Source organism: Pongo abelii, chromosome 1 (genome assembly GCF_028885655.2).
Source record: "Pongo abelii isolate AG06213 chromosome 1, NHGRI_mPonAbe1-v2.0_pri, whole genome shotgun sequence".
NCBI lineage: Eukaryota > Metazoa > Chordata > Mammalia > Primates > Hominidae > Pongo > Pongo abelii.
In genome coordinates, this window is record NC_071985.2 from 211,102,582 (window position 1) to 211,119,883 (window position 17,302).

Consider the following 17,302-nt stretch of genomic DNA (forward strand, 5'->3'; position numbering starts at 1 on the left):
CGCTCGAACCCAGGAGGTGGAGGTTGCAGTGAGCTGAGATCATGCCACTGCACTTCAGCCTGGGCAACAGAGCAAGACTCCGTCTCGAGAGAAACAAAACAAAACAAAACAAAACAGATAATTATCGAAATGGTATATCATTATTCCAATACTGCTTTTCTGCTCTGTAGTTCATGTTTGGACTTTCAACGTTCAAAAACGCACTTTTGAAAGAAGAATGGCCCAGTACGGTACTGCACTGAATTTTGGTTTTCTACCTAACAGTGGTCTTTGATAAATTTATTAATCAAGCATTAAAACTGATAAAGATCATTGAAAACAGAAGGATGGATTATAAAACAATGACTGTTACCTGGTTCTGTACTTGTCTCCTTTGCCTCACTAAAGGTTTGCACAGCAGGGGAGGGGGAACAAGCTTCAGCTGTAGTAGGAGTCTCCTCTGGGGTTTCTGCATTCCTCTGGCTCTCCTGGGCTGTGGGAGAATTCACACTCATCTCTTGTGAAACTGAATGGGCTGCTTCCTCAGTCTCAGCTTTCACAGGGCCCCCTGGAGTGGCAGAAAGTTCTGGGGAAGAATGAGGCTCTCCAGCACCTTCAGATGAAAGGATTTCTACTTGAGGCTTCTCTGGTTCCTTTCTGAATGTCTCTGAGGATGGCGCAGAGACATCCCTTACCACCTGACCCTGAACAGAGCAGTTTACAAGGCTGGTCAGAAGACTTTTGCAGCTAACAGCTACATCAAACATCTGTAGACTGTCTGCTAAGGAGATGATTTTGGAGAAGTTGTGCTTGCCCACAGGTAGTTTGCCCGTGTACATCACTTCCAACAAGAGCGCAAACTCCTCGGGGCTCACCACAGATGCATCGATGGAGATGGTATCTGTGTTATCCAGCAGGGTTTTGAACAGGAGGCTGGCAGCAGCCAGGACAAGCTTGTGAGCCCTGAAGTAAATGGTACCAATGGAGATGGTGCAATCACAGAACTGCTGCTCCTTGCACAGAGTGTAGAGCTGCTGCAACAGCTGCTGGCTGTAGTTGGGGAGCTCCATTGCGTCAACTCTGCCCCAAGAACTGCTCTTCCTCTCCTCTCCTAGAGTCGGCTTTGGGAGGACAGGCCCTAGAGAAACCCACAAAATACCAGGTTAAAACTTCAAAAAACCACAGGGAAAGGCCTTGAATGAAATGCTGAATGAACAGAAAGGCATTTCACATATTCATCCAACAAATGTTGCTTAATAGGGAGGAACAGTATGCCAGGTATACTAAATCAATAATGATCATTATCATTATGTGTTTAAATATATGAAAGAGACTGTGCATAATGCTTCGTATGGATGATCTCATTTGATTCTCACAATGATTCAGTGGAAAAGATATTATTTCCTCCCCATTTTACAGATGAGATTGGAGCTTTGAAGGACCAAGAGAATCACCCTAAGGAAAAACAGCCATCTCACTGACTTCAAAGCTCTAACTACGCTACCATTCCTGCTCCCAAAGAGCTCTCAGCCACCTAGAGGAGATAAATATGTAGACGGAGACTTACAGTACAATGTCCTTGGCTTATTCAGTCTAGCCCTAACAATGGATGGAGGTCATCATTCTCTTCCTCTGAAAATACATTTTCCACTTGGTTCTCCTTCTCACTCACTGGCCATGCCTTCCCAGTCGCCTTGGTTGGGTCCTCTGCGTCAGTGCAGCCTTTAAAGCTTGGAGTGCTCGAGGACCCAGTCATCCCACCTCTCACCTTCCCTCTCTTCTGATTCCATAGCTTTGAAATATCATCTAAATGCTGACAGCTTTCAGATTTATGTCTCTGGCTCAGCCTGTTCCTCTGAACTCCTGATGTAGACTTCTAACTACGTACCCAACATCTCCAACTGGAACCTGGTTTCTGAAACGTACATATCCAAAACTCTCCTGCCACTTTCCCACCTCACAGCAATTCTGTCCTTCTAGTTCTTCAGACTAAAACCAAGTCATCCTTGACTTTTGCTTTTTCTCATACGCTATATCCAATCCTTTATAAATCCTGTTGGCTCTCCCTTCAAAATATATCCAAAATCCAACCGCTAATTTCCTTCACTGGCTCCTCTCTAGTCAGTCCAAACTGCCATCATCTCTTACCTAGATTACCGCAGCAACCTCCTAATTAGCCTCCATGCCTCCATCCTCCCCTACTGCTACCCCTACCTCATCCTATCTTCGACCCAGTAGGCGGAGCAGTCTACTTAACACACAGCCAGATCTTGCTGCTTCTTTGCACAAAAAGCCTTAAATGGCTTCCAGTCTTAGAGTAAAAGTCAAAGTTCTTACAATGGCCTAGCAAGCCTTTAATCATGATCTGGCTGTCATCGGCTCCTAACCTCATCTTCTACCACTCACTCTCCCCTCACCGTTCTGCTCTGAGAACTCTGCCTTCCTTGCTGACCTGGGAATATACTAAGCATGCTCTGCATTCTCTGCCTCAGGGCTGAGCATGCTTAGTATATCTGTGCCTGGCTGGCTGGCTCATTTCTACCAGCCCTTTGCTCAGAGGCCATGTTAGCAGTAAGGCCTTTCCCGACCATGTTTTTTCAACAAGCAACCTCCCCTCCAATCTCAGAACCTCCCACTCCTTAGTCTGCTTTGTTTTTCAGCATAGCACTTATCGCCTACTGACATACTATATTTTTATTTGTTATTATCTATCTTCCTTCACTAGAATGTAAGCTCCATTAGGGTAAGAACTTAATTTTATCACCTGCTGTATCCCAGTGCTTAAAATTCTGCTTAACACAAATACTGTTGATTACTTGGTAGAATGAATAAATAACTAAAAGGCAACATAATGATGGATTTGTACACACAAACACAGTTTGGGGGATAGGAGAGTCCAGGAGTTAGAGTAAAGCTTTGAGGGAATAACAGCTGACCTGTGTCTTAAAAGATACGGACGCACAGATGAGGTAAAAAGAATGGGAGGAAAAGGCAATCCTGGCAGGGACGCCTGCATGAGGCATGCAGATAAGAAAACATCCCGTGGTAGCAGGCAGGAGGATTAGGAACTGAGATTTTTACTGGAACAGAAAGCAGGGAATAGGAGTGTTAAGAGATGAATCTGGAGAGGCAGGCAGGGGTGTTGGTCACAGAGGGATATAGAGGCCATGCTTACGAGCTTGGAGGTTATCCTAAAAGCAATGAGCAGCCATTGAGGCGTTTGAAAGGCTTTAAGCAGCAAAGTCATGTGGTCAGATATGCATTTTAAATATACCGCCTAAGTAACATGTGTACAGAATTTGAGGGGGATAATGCTGGAGATGGGCTCTATTATTGCAGGAGATCAGGAGAAAATAAATGAGGGCTTCAAGCAGGAGAACTGGTAATAGGAGAGAGCCAAAAAACATTGTGAAAGTATAGCTGTCATGACTTAGGGACTGAATGGATGTGAAGGACGGAGAGAAACAATTCCCAGGTTCCTGGCTTGGTGAGTGGGTGGATGATAAGATGATCCAGATAATACAAGAACAGACAGTTTAGGGGAAGAGACATCTAGTTCAGTTTTGGGTTTGAGGATCTTATCTTTGAGGATCTTTGAGGAAATTATATAATCTCACTTGTAAAAGAAAAAAGTACGCTAAGAAAAGGGCGGAAAGATATATGTCTAAAAACCAGTAATTGCTTTTGTTGGAGGATTACGGATGATTCTCTTTCCACTCCACCATTTCTACATTTACTGACACTGAAATTGACAGATAAAAATATAAATAAAAATATTTCAGAGTTCCAGTTTCCATTCTGGCATGTCAGGAGCTTAGAAGTCACCACGTCCTAAAAGCAAACAAACTAAACAAACTGAAAAATCAATAACTCTTCTTTAATTCGTCAGAAAAGAAAGGTCACAGGGCAAATCACTGTCCCTAAAATTAGAGACAGACAGGCAGACACAGAGAATCACAACTTAATGAACAAAAAACACAAGCCAGGCACAGTGGCTCATGCTTGTAATCCCAGCACTTTGGGAGGCTGAGGTGGGCGGATCACTTGAGGTCAGGAGTTGGAGACCAGCTTGGTCAACATGGCAAAACCTCGTCTCTACTAAAAATACACAAATTAGCCAGGCACGGTGGCGGGCACCTGGAACCCCAGCTATTCAGGAGGCTGAGGCAGGAGAGTAACTTGAACCTAGGAGGCAGAGGCTGCAGTGAACCCAGATCACGCCACTGTACTCCAGCCTGGGCAATAGAGGGAGTCTCTCTCAAAAAACAAAACAAAACAAAAACAACGTATGAACAAAAGCCTCTGTAGGAACAAGTGCCAGGTTAAGAAAACTTGAACCACAATCGAATCACTGGAGGCTCAGTGTTCACAACTCTGAGAGTTAAAAATTCTGGGGGAGGACTCAGTCACAGGGGCCCCCCAACACTTCTGTGAGCTTTACCTCCTAGAGCTCTAACAAGTCCTCACAATGAATAGTGAAGAAAAATCCCCTCTTGCTTCCAGCAGCAGGAGAGGGAAAAGGAGCCATTTTGAAATCTGCCAGAGCACTCTGTTTTTAACAAGGTCTGCCTTCAAGAAAACTATTTCACAAGAGCCTAACTGGCTAGTTTTCTCAGAGCCTAACCTACCTGGAGAAAAACAAATACCCAACTCCAGCTCCCTCCAGCTATCCTGTACCATCTAAGGAGCAAAAAACCCTGAGAGTACGTGGGAAGTTCACAGCCCAGGGGCACAAGCTCACCAAAAGATTGAGACCGAATCCCAGGACTACAGAAATCTTCTCCTCCCCTGCACCATCACTAAAGGCCTAGCTATAGCAGTTCCTTTTATGCAGTACATCATGTCCACCTTTCAACAAAAAAATTACAAGGCATACTAAAAGGCAAACAAACAGACAAAACCCAAAAACAGTTTGGAGAGACAGAGCAAACTTCAAAACCAGACTCAGATATAGCAAGAATGTCCGAATTAGCACACCAGGATTTTTTTTTTTTTAAGACTATGATTAAATAGCCAGGGGCTTTAATGGAAAAAAGTACAAAACATGTAAGAATAGATGGATAATGTAAGCAGAGAAATGGAAATTCTAAGAAAGAATCAAAAAGAAATGCTAGAGATAAAAAACACCATAACAGAAATGAAGACTGCCTTTGATGAGCTCATTAGTAGACTGGACACGACTGAGGAAAGAATCTCTTAGCTTGAAGATGTAACAATCCAAAACAAAAAAGCAAAGTAAAAAAGAAAAAACAGAACAGAATATCTAACAGTGGGAAGACTAGAAAAGAAATAACTAATGCAAAATGGGGACACCAGAAGGGGAAGAGAGAAAAGCAGCAATATTTGATGCAATAATGACTGAGAATTTCCCCAAATTAATGACAGACACCACATCGCAGATCCAGGAAACTCAGGACATTAAGCCTAGGCATATAGTTTTCAAATGTCAGAAAATCAAAGATGGCCATGGTAACAAAGAAAAAAAATAGACAATACAATTTATTATTATCAGTATCACTGTGTACCCCATATACATTAAAAATATAAGGTAATTTATGAATGTCCACAAATATAACCTAAATAAAATGATCCAATTCCTTGAACGATGCCATCTGTCAAAACTCACACACACAGCAACAGACTATCTGAATAGGCCTATATCTATTAAAGAAGGTGAATCAATAATAACCTCCCCAAAGTGGAAGCAGCAGGCCCAGATGTGTTCACTAATGAGTTCCACCCAATATTTAAGAAAGAAATTATACCAATTCTCTACAAACTCTTCCAGAAGACAGAAGCAGAGGGAATATTTCCCAACTCATTCTTTGAGGCCAACATTAACCTTCTACCAAAACCACACAGAGACATTACAAGAAAAGAAAACCACAGACCAGTATCTCTCGTGAAGATAGATGCAAAAATCCTCAACAAAATATTAGCAACTTGACTCTAACAATGCCTAAAGAGAATTATACATCATAGCCAAATGGGACTTCTCACAGGTATGCAAGGCTGGTTCAACATTCAAAATCAATTAATGTAATCCATCGCATCAACAGGCTAAAGAAGAAAAACCACGTGAACATGTCAACAGAAAGATGCAGAAAAAGCATCTGGCAGAAATCCAATGCCCATTCATGATAAAAACTCCAACAAACTAGAAATAGAGGGGAACTGCCGCAACTTCATAAAGAACGTCTACAAAAAACCTACAGCTGACATCATTCATAATGGTGAGAAAGTCAAAGTCTGGGATTATAAACAAGGCTGGGATATCCCAGTTCACCACTGATCTTAAACACTGTACTGGAAGTCCTAGCTAATGCAACAAGACAAGAAAAGGAAATATAAGGTATACTGATTGGGAAGGAAGTTAAAACTGTCTTTGTTTGCAGACTACATGATTGTCTTTACAGAAAATTAGAGAGAAATGACAAAAAACCTCCTGGAACTAATAAGAGATTGTAGCAAAGTTGTAAGACATAAGGTTAACATACAAAAGCCAATTGTTTTCCTATATACCAGCAATAAGGTAGAATTTGAAATTAAAAACTTTACCATTTACACTAGCACCCCAAAAAGAGAAATACTTAGGTATAAATCTAACAAAATATGTACAAGATCTATATGAAGAAAACAACAAAACTCTGATGAAAGATATCAAAGAACTTAAAAAATGGAGAGATATCCCATGTTGTTAGATAGAAATATTCAGTATTTTCAGAGACTCAGATCTTCACCATGACCAAAATAGCTAACTCAATATTGAAGGAGAAGACTGAAGTTGGAGGACTGATACTGACTTCAACATTTACTATTTTAAAGCTACAATAATGAAGACAATGTGGTATTGGTGAAAGAATAGACAAGTAGATCAGTGGAACAGAACAGAAAGCCCAGAAACAGACACACACAAATATAGTCAATTCATCTTTGACAAAGGAGCAAAGGCACTAAAATGAAGCAAAGAGTATCTTTTCAACAAGTGATGCTGGAACCAACTGGACATTCACATACAAAAAAATGAATCTAGACATAGACCTTACACCCTTCACAAAAATTAATTTAAAATACATCAGAGACCTATATGTAAAATACAAAATTATAATTCCTAGAAGTTAACATAGGAGAAAACTTAGTTGACTTCGGCTATGGCAGTCTTTTTAGGTACAACACCAAAGGCACAATCCATGACAGAAATAAATTTTGCTCCATGAAAGACAATGTCAAAAGAATGAAAAGACAAGCCACAGACTGGGAGAAAATATTTGCAAAAGACACATCTGATAAAAGACTACTATCCAAAATACACAAAGAACTCTCAAAACTCAACAATAAGAAAACAAACAACCCAATTAAAAAATAGCAAAAGACCTGAACAGACACCTCATCAAAGAAGATATGCAGATGACAAATAAGCATACGAAAAGATGTTGTACATGGTATGTCTTTAGAGAATTGCAAATTAAAACAACAAGATACCATCACACACCTATCAGAATGACCAAAATCCAAAACACTGGCAATACTAAATGCTGACGAGGATGTAGAGAAACAGGAACTTTCATTCAATGCTGGTAGGAATGCAAAATAGTACAGACATTCTACAGTTAACAGTTTCTTACAAAACCAAACATACTCTTGCCACATGATCCAGTAATCACATTTCTTGGTAATTACCCAAAGGGGTTGAAGACTTATGGCCACACAAAAGCCTACACACGATGCTTATAAAGCAGCTTTATTCATAATTGCCAAAATTTGGAAGCAACCAAGAAGTAGATATAATGAATAAACTGTGGTACATCCAGACAATGGACTATTATTCAGTGCTAAAAAGATATGAGATATAAAGCCATGAAAAGACAGGGAGGAAACTTAAATGCATATTTCTTTTTTTTTTTTTGAGACGGAGTCCCGCTCTGTCGCCCGGGCTGGAGTGCAGTGGCGTGATCTCGGCTCACTGCAAGCTCCGCCTCCCGGGTTCACACCATTCTCCTGCCTCAGCCTCCCGAGTAGCTAGGACTACAGGCGCCCGCCACCATGCCCGCCTAATTTTTTTGTATTTTTAGTAGAGACGGGGTTTCACTGTGTTAGCCAGGATGGTCTTGATCTCCTGACCTCGTGATCCACCTGCCTTGGCCTCCCAAAGTGCTGGGATTACAGATTACAGGCGTGAGCCACCGCGCCCGGCCTTAAATGCATATTTCTAAGTGAAAGAAGTCAGTCTGAAAATGCTACATACTTTATAATTCCAAATATATGACGTTCTGGAAAAGGTAAATATATAGATAGTAAAAAAGACCAGTGATTGCCAGGGGTTAGAGGAGAGGGAGGGATGAATAAGCAAAGCACAGAGGATTTTTAGGGCAGTGAAATTATTCTTCATGAATCTACAATGGCAAATATAGGTCATTATACATTTGTCAAAACCCACAGAATGCACAACACCAACAGTGAACCCTGATGTAAACTATGGACTCCGGGTAAGCATGATGTGTCAATGTAGGTTCATCAATTATAAGAAATGTACCAATATGGTGTGAGACATGGATGGTGGGACAGGTTGTGCATGTGTGAAGAATGGGAGTGGGGAGGGATCTGCAAACCCTCTGTAATTTCCGCTTAATTTTGCATGTACCTCAAACTGCTCTAAAAAATAGTTTATTAATTAAAATAAAGATTTGCTGAAATAAATATAAATGTTTCAGTTCTAACTACCCCAAGCCCCTTCTATACCATGTACCTAATATTGTTGGGCATTCATGAATTCATATGATTGTTTTCAGCTTGCTCAAAGAAAATCTTTAAGAATGTCTACCCCTACTTTTTGAATATAGTCTGTTTTAATCTATATTATAAAAATGCACATATATTTTTAAACAAATGAAGAACAGTCCTAGGAGGTAAGTGGCTTTTATCTAATAGAAGTAGCTCTAGTAGGAGACTGGAATTTTTATCTCTTGGTGTTTTATGGAAAGAGGGGGGAAAATTCCCTAAGATTTAAAACTAGAAAAACATTTTTTAAAATTTTAAATTAATATTTGAGAAAATCTGAACAAGAATTCAATTTGCAAATAACAAAAGACCACAAACAGGCACTGATGAGGTTTTTCTAAGAAAAAAATTACACCAATGTAATGTGATTTTTTTTTTTTTTTTGGGCAAAACAAGACATAAGTCTTATGGATTACTGTAAACCAAAAGACTTACCTGGACATACATTAGATCTTTTTAAACATTCTTATTAGTAAGAAACAAGTGACTGGAATTATATTTTCGGGATAGACTCAAACTTAAAAGGTTGCTTTTAAGTTTCTGGGGAGGGTACCCACATCAGATTAAACAAGAGAAGATTCACCCAAGATGCAGAGGGAGATATTTCGAGCATTATGTGGTCAGAGCTATTTAATGTTTTTGTGAACAACTAAATAAGAAGAGAAAAAGAAAAACTTCAGCAGAATGAGCAACTGGGCAAGGTTAAAAAGAAAACTGAACCTAATTATCTGGCTTACCAATATATAGATACTAAAAAGATGATTATAAGCTTGAGCAATGAAAGGAAAATGGGAACCGTTAAGGCCTAAAACATTCAAGGGTGGTCAATGGCTACATAATGAATCTAAGTTGGCAATGTCTAAAATTGAAAATTTACTGAGATTAATGCAATAATAATTAAAAAACAGACTTCTGGCAAAACGGCACACTGAGCTGAAGTAAATGGCTCTTTTTCTCCCACTATAAACACACAGAAATGCTGGATAAAACATAAAAATGCTTTTAAAATACATAGGCTTGAAAAAAAATTAAAGAAAAGAAATCCCTAGGTACCTGAGATGAAAGAAACATCAAAATCAAAGCTAGAACAGTAAGTGGGAATTGAGACCATGGTGGGCCACAGGGGTTTCAAACTCCTGTACAGGCCCTAAACTGCGAGGAAGAAGCATTAATACTCACGTGGAGACTGCAAATGTAGCTTCAGGCAGGTAGAAGGTGGGGAGTTAGCACTGAGACCCTTGCATAAAGCCCTGAGCCTCAAATGCCGATCCTTCCTTGATATGCAGTCTCAAAAATCTGCTCAGTGGCTCAGGGAAACAGCAATAAAAGTTGCTTATTATCTAGGCCATCAGCAGGAAAAAAGGTAAAATGCATGCCTATGCCATACAGAGGTACAGCATCCAAATTTATACTCTGTATCATACAGGAATCTCAAGTCAAGAAATTCACATAAAAACTGGTCTCTAGCATGCAGCAGAAAGAACACAGGGACTCACATAGAGAAAAAGAAAAACACAGAAAAGGGCAGGGCGCAGTGGCTCACGCCTGTAATCCCAGCACTTTGGGAGGCCAAGGAGGGCAGATCACGAGGTTAGGAGATCGAGACCATCCTGGCTAACATGATGAAACCCCGTCTCTGCTAAAAATACCAAAAAAAAAAAAAAAAAAAAAAAACAACCACACAGAAAAGAAGCTCATAATTACAAACCACATGAGGAAGACCTGGACGTGAAAAGTAAATCTATAAAAGCTAACAGTAGAAAATGTCAGAGGGGACCTTTGAAACAGGTAAGGCAAAGACTTCTGAAATAATGCCCCAAAAGCTGAAAAAAGAAAATAAATTTGACCGTATAGGTATTAAAGGTTTCTGTCAAAGGATACTAGAGACAGATGGACAAATGACAGAAATGGCAGATATTTGCAAAGTTTAAAGGCAACAAGGAATTGATATCTAGAATATATAAGAAATTCCTGGCTGGGTGCAGTGACTCACGCCTGTAATCCCAGCACTTTGGGAGGCCGAGGCAGGTGGATCACTCGAGGTCAGGAGTTCGAGACCAGCCAGCCAACATGGTGAAACCCCGTCTCTACTAAAAATATAAAAACTAGTCGGTGTGGTGGGGGGTGCCTGTAATCCCAGCTACTCAGGAGGCTGAGGCAGGAGAATTGCTTGAACCCAGGAGACGGAGGTTGCAGTGAGCTGACACGGTGCTACTGCACTCCAGCCTCAGCGACAGAGTGAGACTCTGTCCCAAAAAAAAAACAAAGAACTTACAGGACTACAAAATTAAGTCACTGAAATCCATCAATGGATGAATAGATTAGACGAAGCTAAAGAAAAAATGTGTGATTAGGAAGAAAAGTCTGAGAAAACTGCTTAGAAGGTAGTAGTTAAAAAGAAAATATGAAAAAGAGGTTAAGGGACATAGAAGATAAATGAGAGCCAAACATGTATCTAATAGGTGTTCCAGCTGGAGACAATGGAGAACATGTGGGAGAAGCAATTTGAAGACATATCTAGGAATTTTCTAGAATTAAAGAATGAGTTTTAAGAATAAAAGCTTCAAAATATCAACACAGAAAAAGAAATTTAAGCAAACCAAGAGAAAATGCATCACTTACAAAAGAATGACAACTAGGCTGATACAGACTTCTCATTAATAGTAATAGATGTAAAAAGAAAATGGAGCAACAGTTTTCAAATATTAAGGAAAACACCAATCAACCAAGTATCTATATGATAAACTATCAGGTCAGGCTGACTTTATAAACAAACATAAAAGACTCAGAGACTGTCACTGAAAGAATTACTATAAGAAGGAAACTGAACCAGAAAGAAGGGATAAATATGCTAAGAAAAAGACAGCAAGCAGCAAGCAAAAGAATTATTAAACATCATCTCCACTAAAATAATTAAAATCAGAAAGACTGATAACACCAAATGTTGGTGAGAACGTTGAGTGACCAGAACTTTCATACACTGTTGGTGGAAGTGTAAAATGGTACACCTACTTGAAGAACAGATTGGCAATTTCTTATAATGAAGACTGGACTGTTATACATCCAAGAACATGGATAAAATTTTAAAAATATGTTATGTCAAAGAAGCCAGAAACAAAAGAGTACATACTATATGATCCAACTTATAGAAAGTAGAAATACAGGCAAAACTAATCTACCATGATAAAAATCAGACAGTGGTTCTAGAGGTGATGTGAGTAGTAAAAACATTAAATGTAAAGAGACACCAAGAAACTTTCCAGGAGAATGGAAAAATGTTCTACATCTTATTTTGGGTCATGGTTACAAGAATAGATATTTGTCAAAACTCTTCAAATAGAACACTTAAGATTATTGTATGTTAATTATATCTCAATTTAAAAATTACTTAATATGTTAATATATTTTAAATGCACCAACATCTAAAAATGAGTATGGGAAGGGGAGATTAAAAACAAAGTAGAATAATGACAATTATAGTAGCTACCACATACTGAGTGCTTACTATGTGCCGGGCACTGTTCTAAATGTTTTGCGTATATTAACTCATTTAATCCTTCCAACAACCCTATGTAGTGGGTACTCATCATCTCCATTTAATAGGTAAGAAAATTATAGCACAGAGCCGGGCACGGTGGCTCACGCCTTAATCCCAGCACTTTGGGAGGCCGAGTTGGGCGGAAACGAGGTCAGGAGATCAAGACCATCCTGGCTAACATGGTGAAACCCTGTCTCTACTAAAAATATAAAAAATTAGCCGGGCGTGGGGACGAGCGCCTGTAGTCCCAGCTACTCAGGAGGCTGAGACAGGAGAAAGGCGTGAACCCGGGAGGTGGAGCTTGCAGTGAACCAAGATCACGCCACTGCACTCCAGCCTGAGCGACAGAGCGAGACTCCGTCTCAAAAAAAAAAAAAAAAGAAAATTATAGCACAGAGAGGTTACATAACTCACTCAGGGCCACACAGCTAGTATGTGGCAGTGTGGGGTTCAAAATTGGGCAGTCTGACACAGAGTTCTGTACTGTTAAACACTGTAATCCACTGTCTCTCTGAAATTAAAAATCAACAACAACACAAAAAGTGAGAGAAACTAAAGTTAGGGTGTTCTAAGAGTCAAGGACGACAAAATAACACCTTTAGCCTCTGTTAAGTAAACAATGTACGTTTATGTACAAGGATATAAGGGAATAGAAGCTGAATATTTACAAACAGGAGGTATAAAAGAGAATAAACAAAATGTGATTAATCCAGTAGTAGGTGGGAAAGGGGAAGAAGGAAGGCAAGAAAAGTATGGTAAACAGAAAACAAATTAAGATGGCTGGGCACGGTGGCTCACGCCTGTAATCCCAGCACTTTGGGAGGCTGAGGCAGGAGGATCACTTGAGATCAGAAGTTTGAGACCAGCCTGGCCAACATGGTGAAACCCCATCTCTACTAAAAATATAAAAATTAGTTGGGCGTGGTGGCAGGCACCTCTAGTCCCAGCTACTCGGGAGGCTGAGGCAGGAGAATCGCTTGAACCTGGGAGGCGGAGGTTGCAGTGAGCCAAGATCATGCCACTGCACTCCAACCTGGGCGACAGAGCAAGATTCCGTCTCAAAAAAAAAGAAAAGAAAGAAAGCTAATTAAGATGGTAGAAATAAGTCCAAATATATTACTCACCACAATAAATAAATATTAAAGTCTCTTGTTAAAAGGCAGAGATCCTCTGTTTGTATTTCTTTTTTTTTTTTTTTTTTTTTTGGGACGGAGTCTCGCTCTGTCACCAGGCTGGAGTGCAGTGGCGCGATCTCAGCTCACTGCAACCTCCGCTTCCCGGGTTCAAGCTGTCTTCCTGCCTCAGCTTCCCGAGTAGCTGGGACTACAGGCGCGTGCCACCATGCCCAGCTAATCTTTTGTATCTTTAGTAGAGATGGGGTTTCACCATGTTGGCCAGGATGGTCTCGATCTCTTGACCTCGTTATCTGCCTGCCTTGGCCTCCCAAGACTGTATTTCTTAAAAGCCAGCTCTATGTTGCTTATTAGTGTGTGGGTGTATTTACACTTAAAACAGTGCCTAGCATATTGTAAGCACTGTATGTGTTAGCTCTTATTATTGGTACTGAGAAAGGCTATGAAATCATCTTCATTAAACAGTTTTGAAACTAGCCATCTGACTTGATAGCTTAAGTATTTATCTGTAAATAAACAATTAAACTAGAATTTGTACATACCACTTTCAGGAACACAATTCTGTTATTAAATAAATATATATAATCATGAGGGATACATTAGTGATTTGGGGGCTATGGAAATACACTATAGAGGCTAAACTATATTTTGCTCATGTCACAACTGAAATGTAAAAGTCTCTAATATATGTTTTACTGTTTCTGCCTAACTTTCTTTGCAAGGAAGTAAATGGAGGAGACAGAATATAGCACTAGATGTCATGTGGTGAAAGGGTGCTTTCCGGAGGTAAGAAAGCATAGTGGAACACTGCATGTTGGAATCTCGAAGTCCTGTAGACTTAGGTATAGAAGGAACCTAAATTATGTTATTAAGTACTTACTGAATTGCTAGGCTCGAGAAAATTGTCAAAGGTCTCATGGGAAGAACGTTTAAGCAACAGAAGAGTACCAGAAAGATGAATGTTCCTCAAAGGAACAATATTAAAGCCTCAAGAAAAGACTATACTGATATAGAATAAAGATACTTAGAAAGAGGAAACTTAATTGGCTGAACCAAGTGCCGCATAATGACCCAAAACACAAATGGGAATTCAACACAAAGTAGAAACTAGGCCAGCTTTCTAAAAGGAGCACAAAGAATATTTATTCATTTAAATTTTTATTCTGTCTACTTCCAAAAAGGATTTGAAAGTTTGCGGGCTGGGTGTGGTGGCTCACGCCTGTAATCCCAGCACTTTGGGAGGCTGTGGTGGGCGGATCACTTGAGCCCAGGAGTTTAAGACCAGCTTGGGCAACACGGCAAAACCCCATCTCTAAAGAACACAAAAAAACTAGCCACGTGTGATGGCACGTGACTGTAGTCCCAGCTACTCGGGAGGCTGAGGTGGGGGATCACTTGAATCTGGGAGGCAGAGGTTGTAGTGAGCTGAGATCACGCCATTGCACTCCAGGCTGACAGAGTAAGACTGTCTCAAAAGAAAGTTTGAGGATCCTCTAAGTTATAAGGAAACAACAGTCATACACATGAGAAAAAACAGAAAAAGTACAAGTGAGAAGTAAGTCATAGTTTGTACAAAACATGGTATCCCTTTAATGAATAGGGAGGAAAATAATACTAAATATTTACAGTCTCAATCTACATTGCTTAAATCAATAAAGTAGATGTTCTGTAATCCGCAATTGCTGGCAAGTTCCCTAACAAGACAAAAGCCTTTGCTGCTACTACTAGAGGGTAAGGGGCTCTCTTCTGTGCCTCAGGGAACTGGACCTGATATTCTCCAATTTATTGTACTAATTTTCCCCTAAGTCTTCAGCCAGCAATACACACATGTCCTCACACCAGTCAGTGGTAACATACATAAATAATTAACTATTTGTGGGTCAACTGCCCACCATTTACTCAGTACCTTGCTAGGTGCTGTGTGGGAGCAAAAGGAAAGGTAAGTAAAACAAGATCTTTGTCCACAGGGAGATGGTAATCCAATACTGAATCCAACACTGGAATGACTGAAAAGAGAACTCTTAAAAGAACTCAATCCTCAAGAGACAAGAAGAGGGAAAGGAAGAAAAGGAGAGAAGAAAAAAACAGATTAATCCCAGTGAGTGGCAAGGGAAGGACTAGGGCTGGTAATTTCAAGGTTCAATTTCAACAAACAAGGTGAAAAGAAAAAGAATTACAGACAAAGGAAGAAACACGAACCCAGACCTAAAGAGACATGCTTGGCACATATGCTGGAAATAACATATGCTTCCAGGCAACTGGCACCGCACCTGGCTTTGGAAAGGCACCTGATAAGTAACTGCTATCGCTCTTATGGACACTGGGCTGGCCAGAGTAGACCTCCAAAAACACCCATGTAAGAGGAAGTATGGAGCATGAGTCCAGACAATGGCAGAGGAACTTAAATGCCTGCTTTCTGAGAAAGGCACACTGAACTAGGAACAGCATAATTAAAGCAGAGCTTTGCTAGTGACCAGCAGAATGGACTAATAAAGGAAACACATTAGCACTAGGAAGGAGAACAGGCTTCCTATATATATTGCCTCCCAATAAACAATTGGAGGTTCATGAAGCAAAAGCTAGACACACCTCTGCCTGGATTTCCATATTTCAATATCCAAGAGAGAAAGGTCATTCTAATTCTTGATCAAGGTCTTCAATTCTGTCTCCCCTAACAATTCTGCACCCTCCTATGGGCAGACCTATCCCGTGGTCTGAGACATCTTTTTGGGTGTTCCAGCTTGATGCAACCTTACCTGTTTGTTTTTTTTATTGTTGGTACTGGTAATCCCTATCCTCTGAATAAAATCTTGACTTCTATTTTGAGGCCTGGGCTCTGCTGGAACCAGAAAGCGGAAAGGGACGTTGGAGAGCCCTATTCATTGCTTTCACCGAACAGAAGTTCATTACTTTATCTATCACGTACTCTTGTCGCATGACCAAATGACCTTAGTCCAATCTCCTTCCTTTTTAAAGGAGGAAACTAAGGTCCTGAGAGGCTGAGATGCTCTCTGATCCTAGTCTGTTTTAACCTCATGGCTACTTAGTAGCTCACAAACAACCGGAGTCAGGTGAAATAACAGGCACTCTCAACATAATTAGAGCAAAGATCACACAGTCAGAAACAAGAAATGGGGGGTTTGCTACACACAAAAAGATGACTTAAAATGTAAGGTATCTAAGGGATCAGCTAAGTTAAAAGAGAACCCCTAGCAATTATTTCTGAGAATGCAAGGAGGATTGGCAAGGTTAGGAAAGGGTGACTGTAGCTTTTAGTAGGCCCAGATTTCTCAAGTTCAAAAGCTGCTATAATTTGGTCTGTTCTCTTGTACCAGGGGCCTGAAAGGCAACAATGTGGAGTGTAAGAGATGCAGATTTCTGTATTTCACACTCCTGGGTTCATGATAGTGTCTCTCACATGTATCATCATTGTTTCAAATGCTTTCACTGTCATCATGATTCCTTCCCAAATGCTAGTGTGCTTCGGTTCCACTCCCCAAGATTTGGAGCAATACTCGAATGGCCTGTATGCCTTCCTAAGGTACATTCTATTCTAGTCATTGGTAAATCCAGGCAGCCAGAACAGCTCGGAAGAATGCCAGCACTGAAGATTCTAAAGGGTGTGAATCAGGCATAAAATTCACCTTTGGGGATTTGGGAGGCTGTCTAGTGAGCTCTGTTGTAGATATCAAGTAGGGATGATGCTAATAACACTTTGCTTATATACTGGGATTTACAGCTCATAATCCCACTTATCCTCATTTTACAGATGAGGACTAAGGCTCAGAGATGTTAACTGCCTTGTTAAGGGCCACAGAGCTAATAAATGGCAAAATCCATACTTGAACTCAGGTTTCATTTCCTAAGACATGGT

General features: G+C 40.2%; 1 protein-coding gene across 1 annotated transcript in view; it reads right to left on the reverse strand.

The window, feature by feature from the left end:
• ZBTB40 (zinc finger and BTB domain containing 40) overlaps positions 1 to 17,302 on the reverse strand; it is a 79,386-nt gene that overhangs the window by 40,110 nt on the left and 21,974 nt on the right. The window contains exon 2 of the mRNA XM_002811325.5: positions 353 to 1,117. Coding sequence (XP_002811371.3) covers positions 353 to 1,049 — 697 coding nt within the window. The 5' untranslated portion in view covers positions 1,050 to 1,117. The remainder of the gene's footprint in view (positions 1 to 352; positions 1,118 to 17,302) is intronic.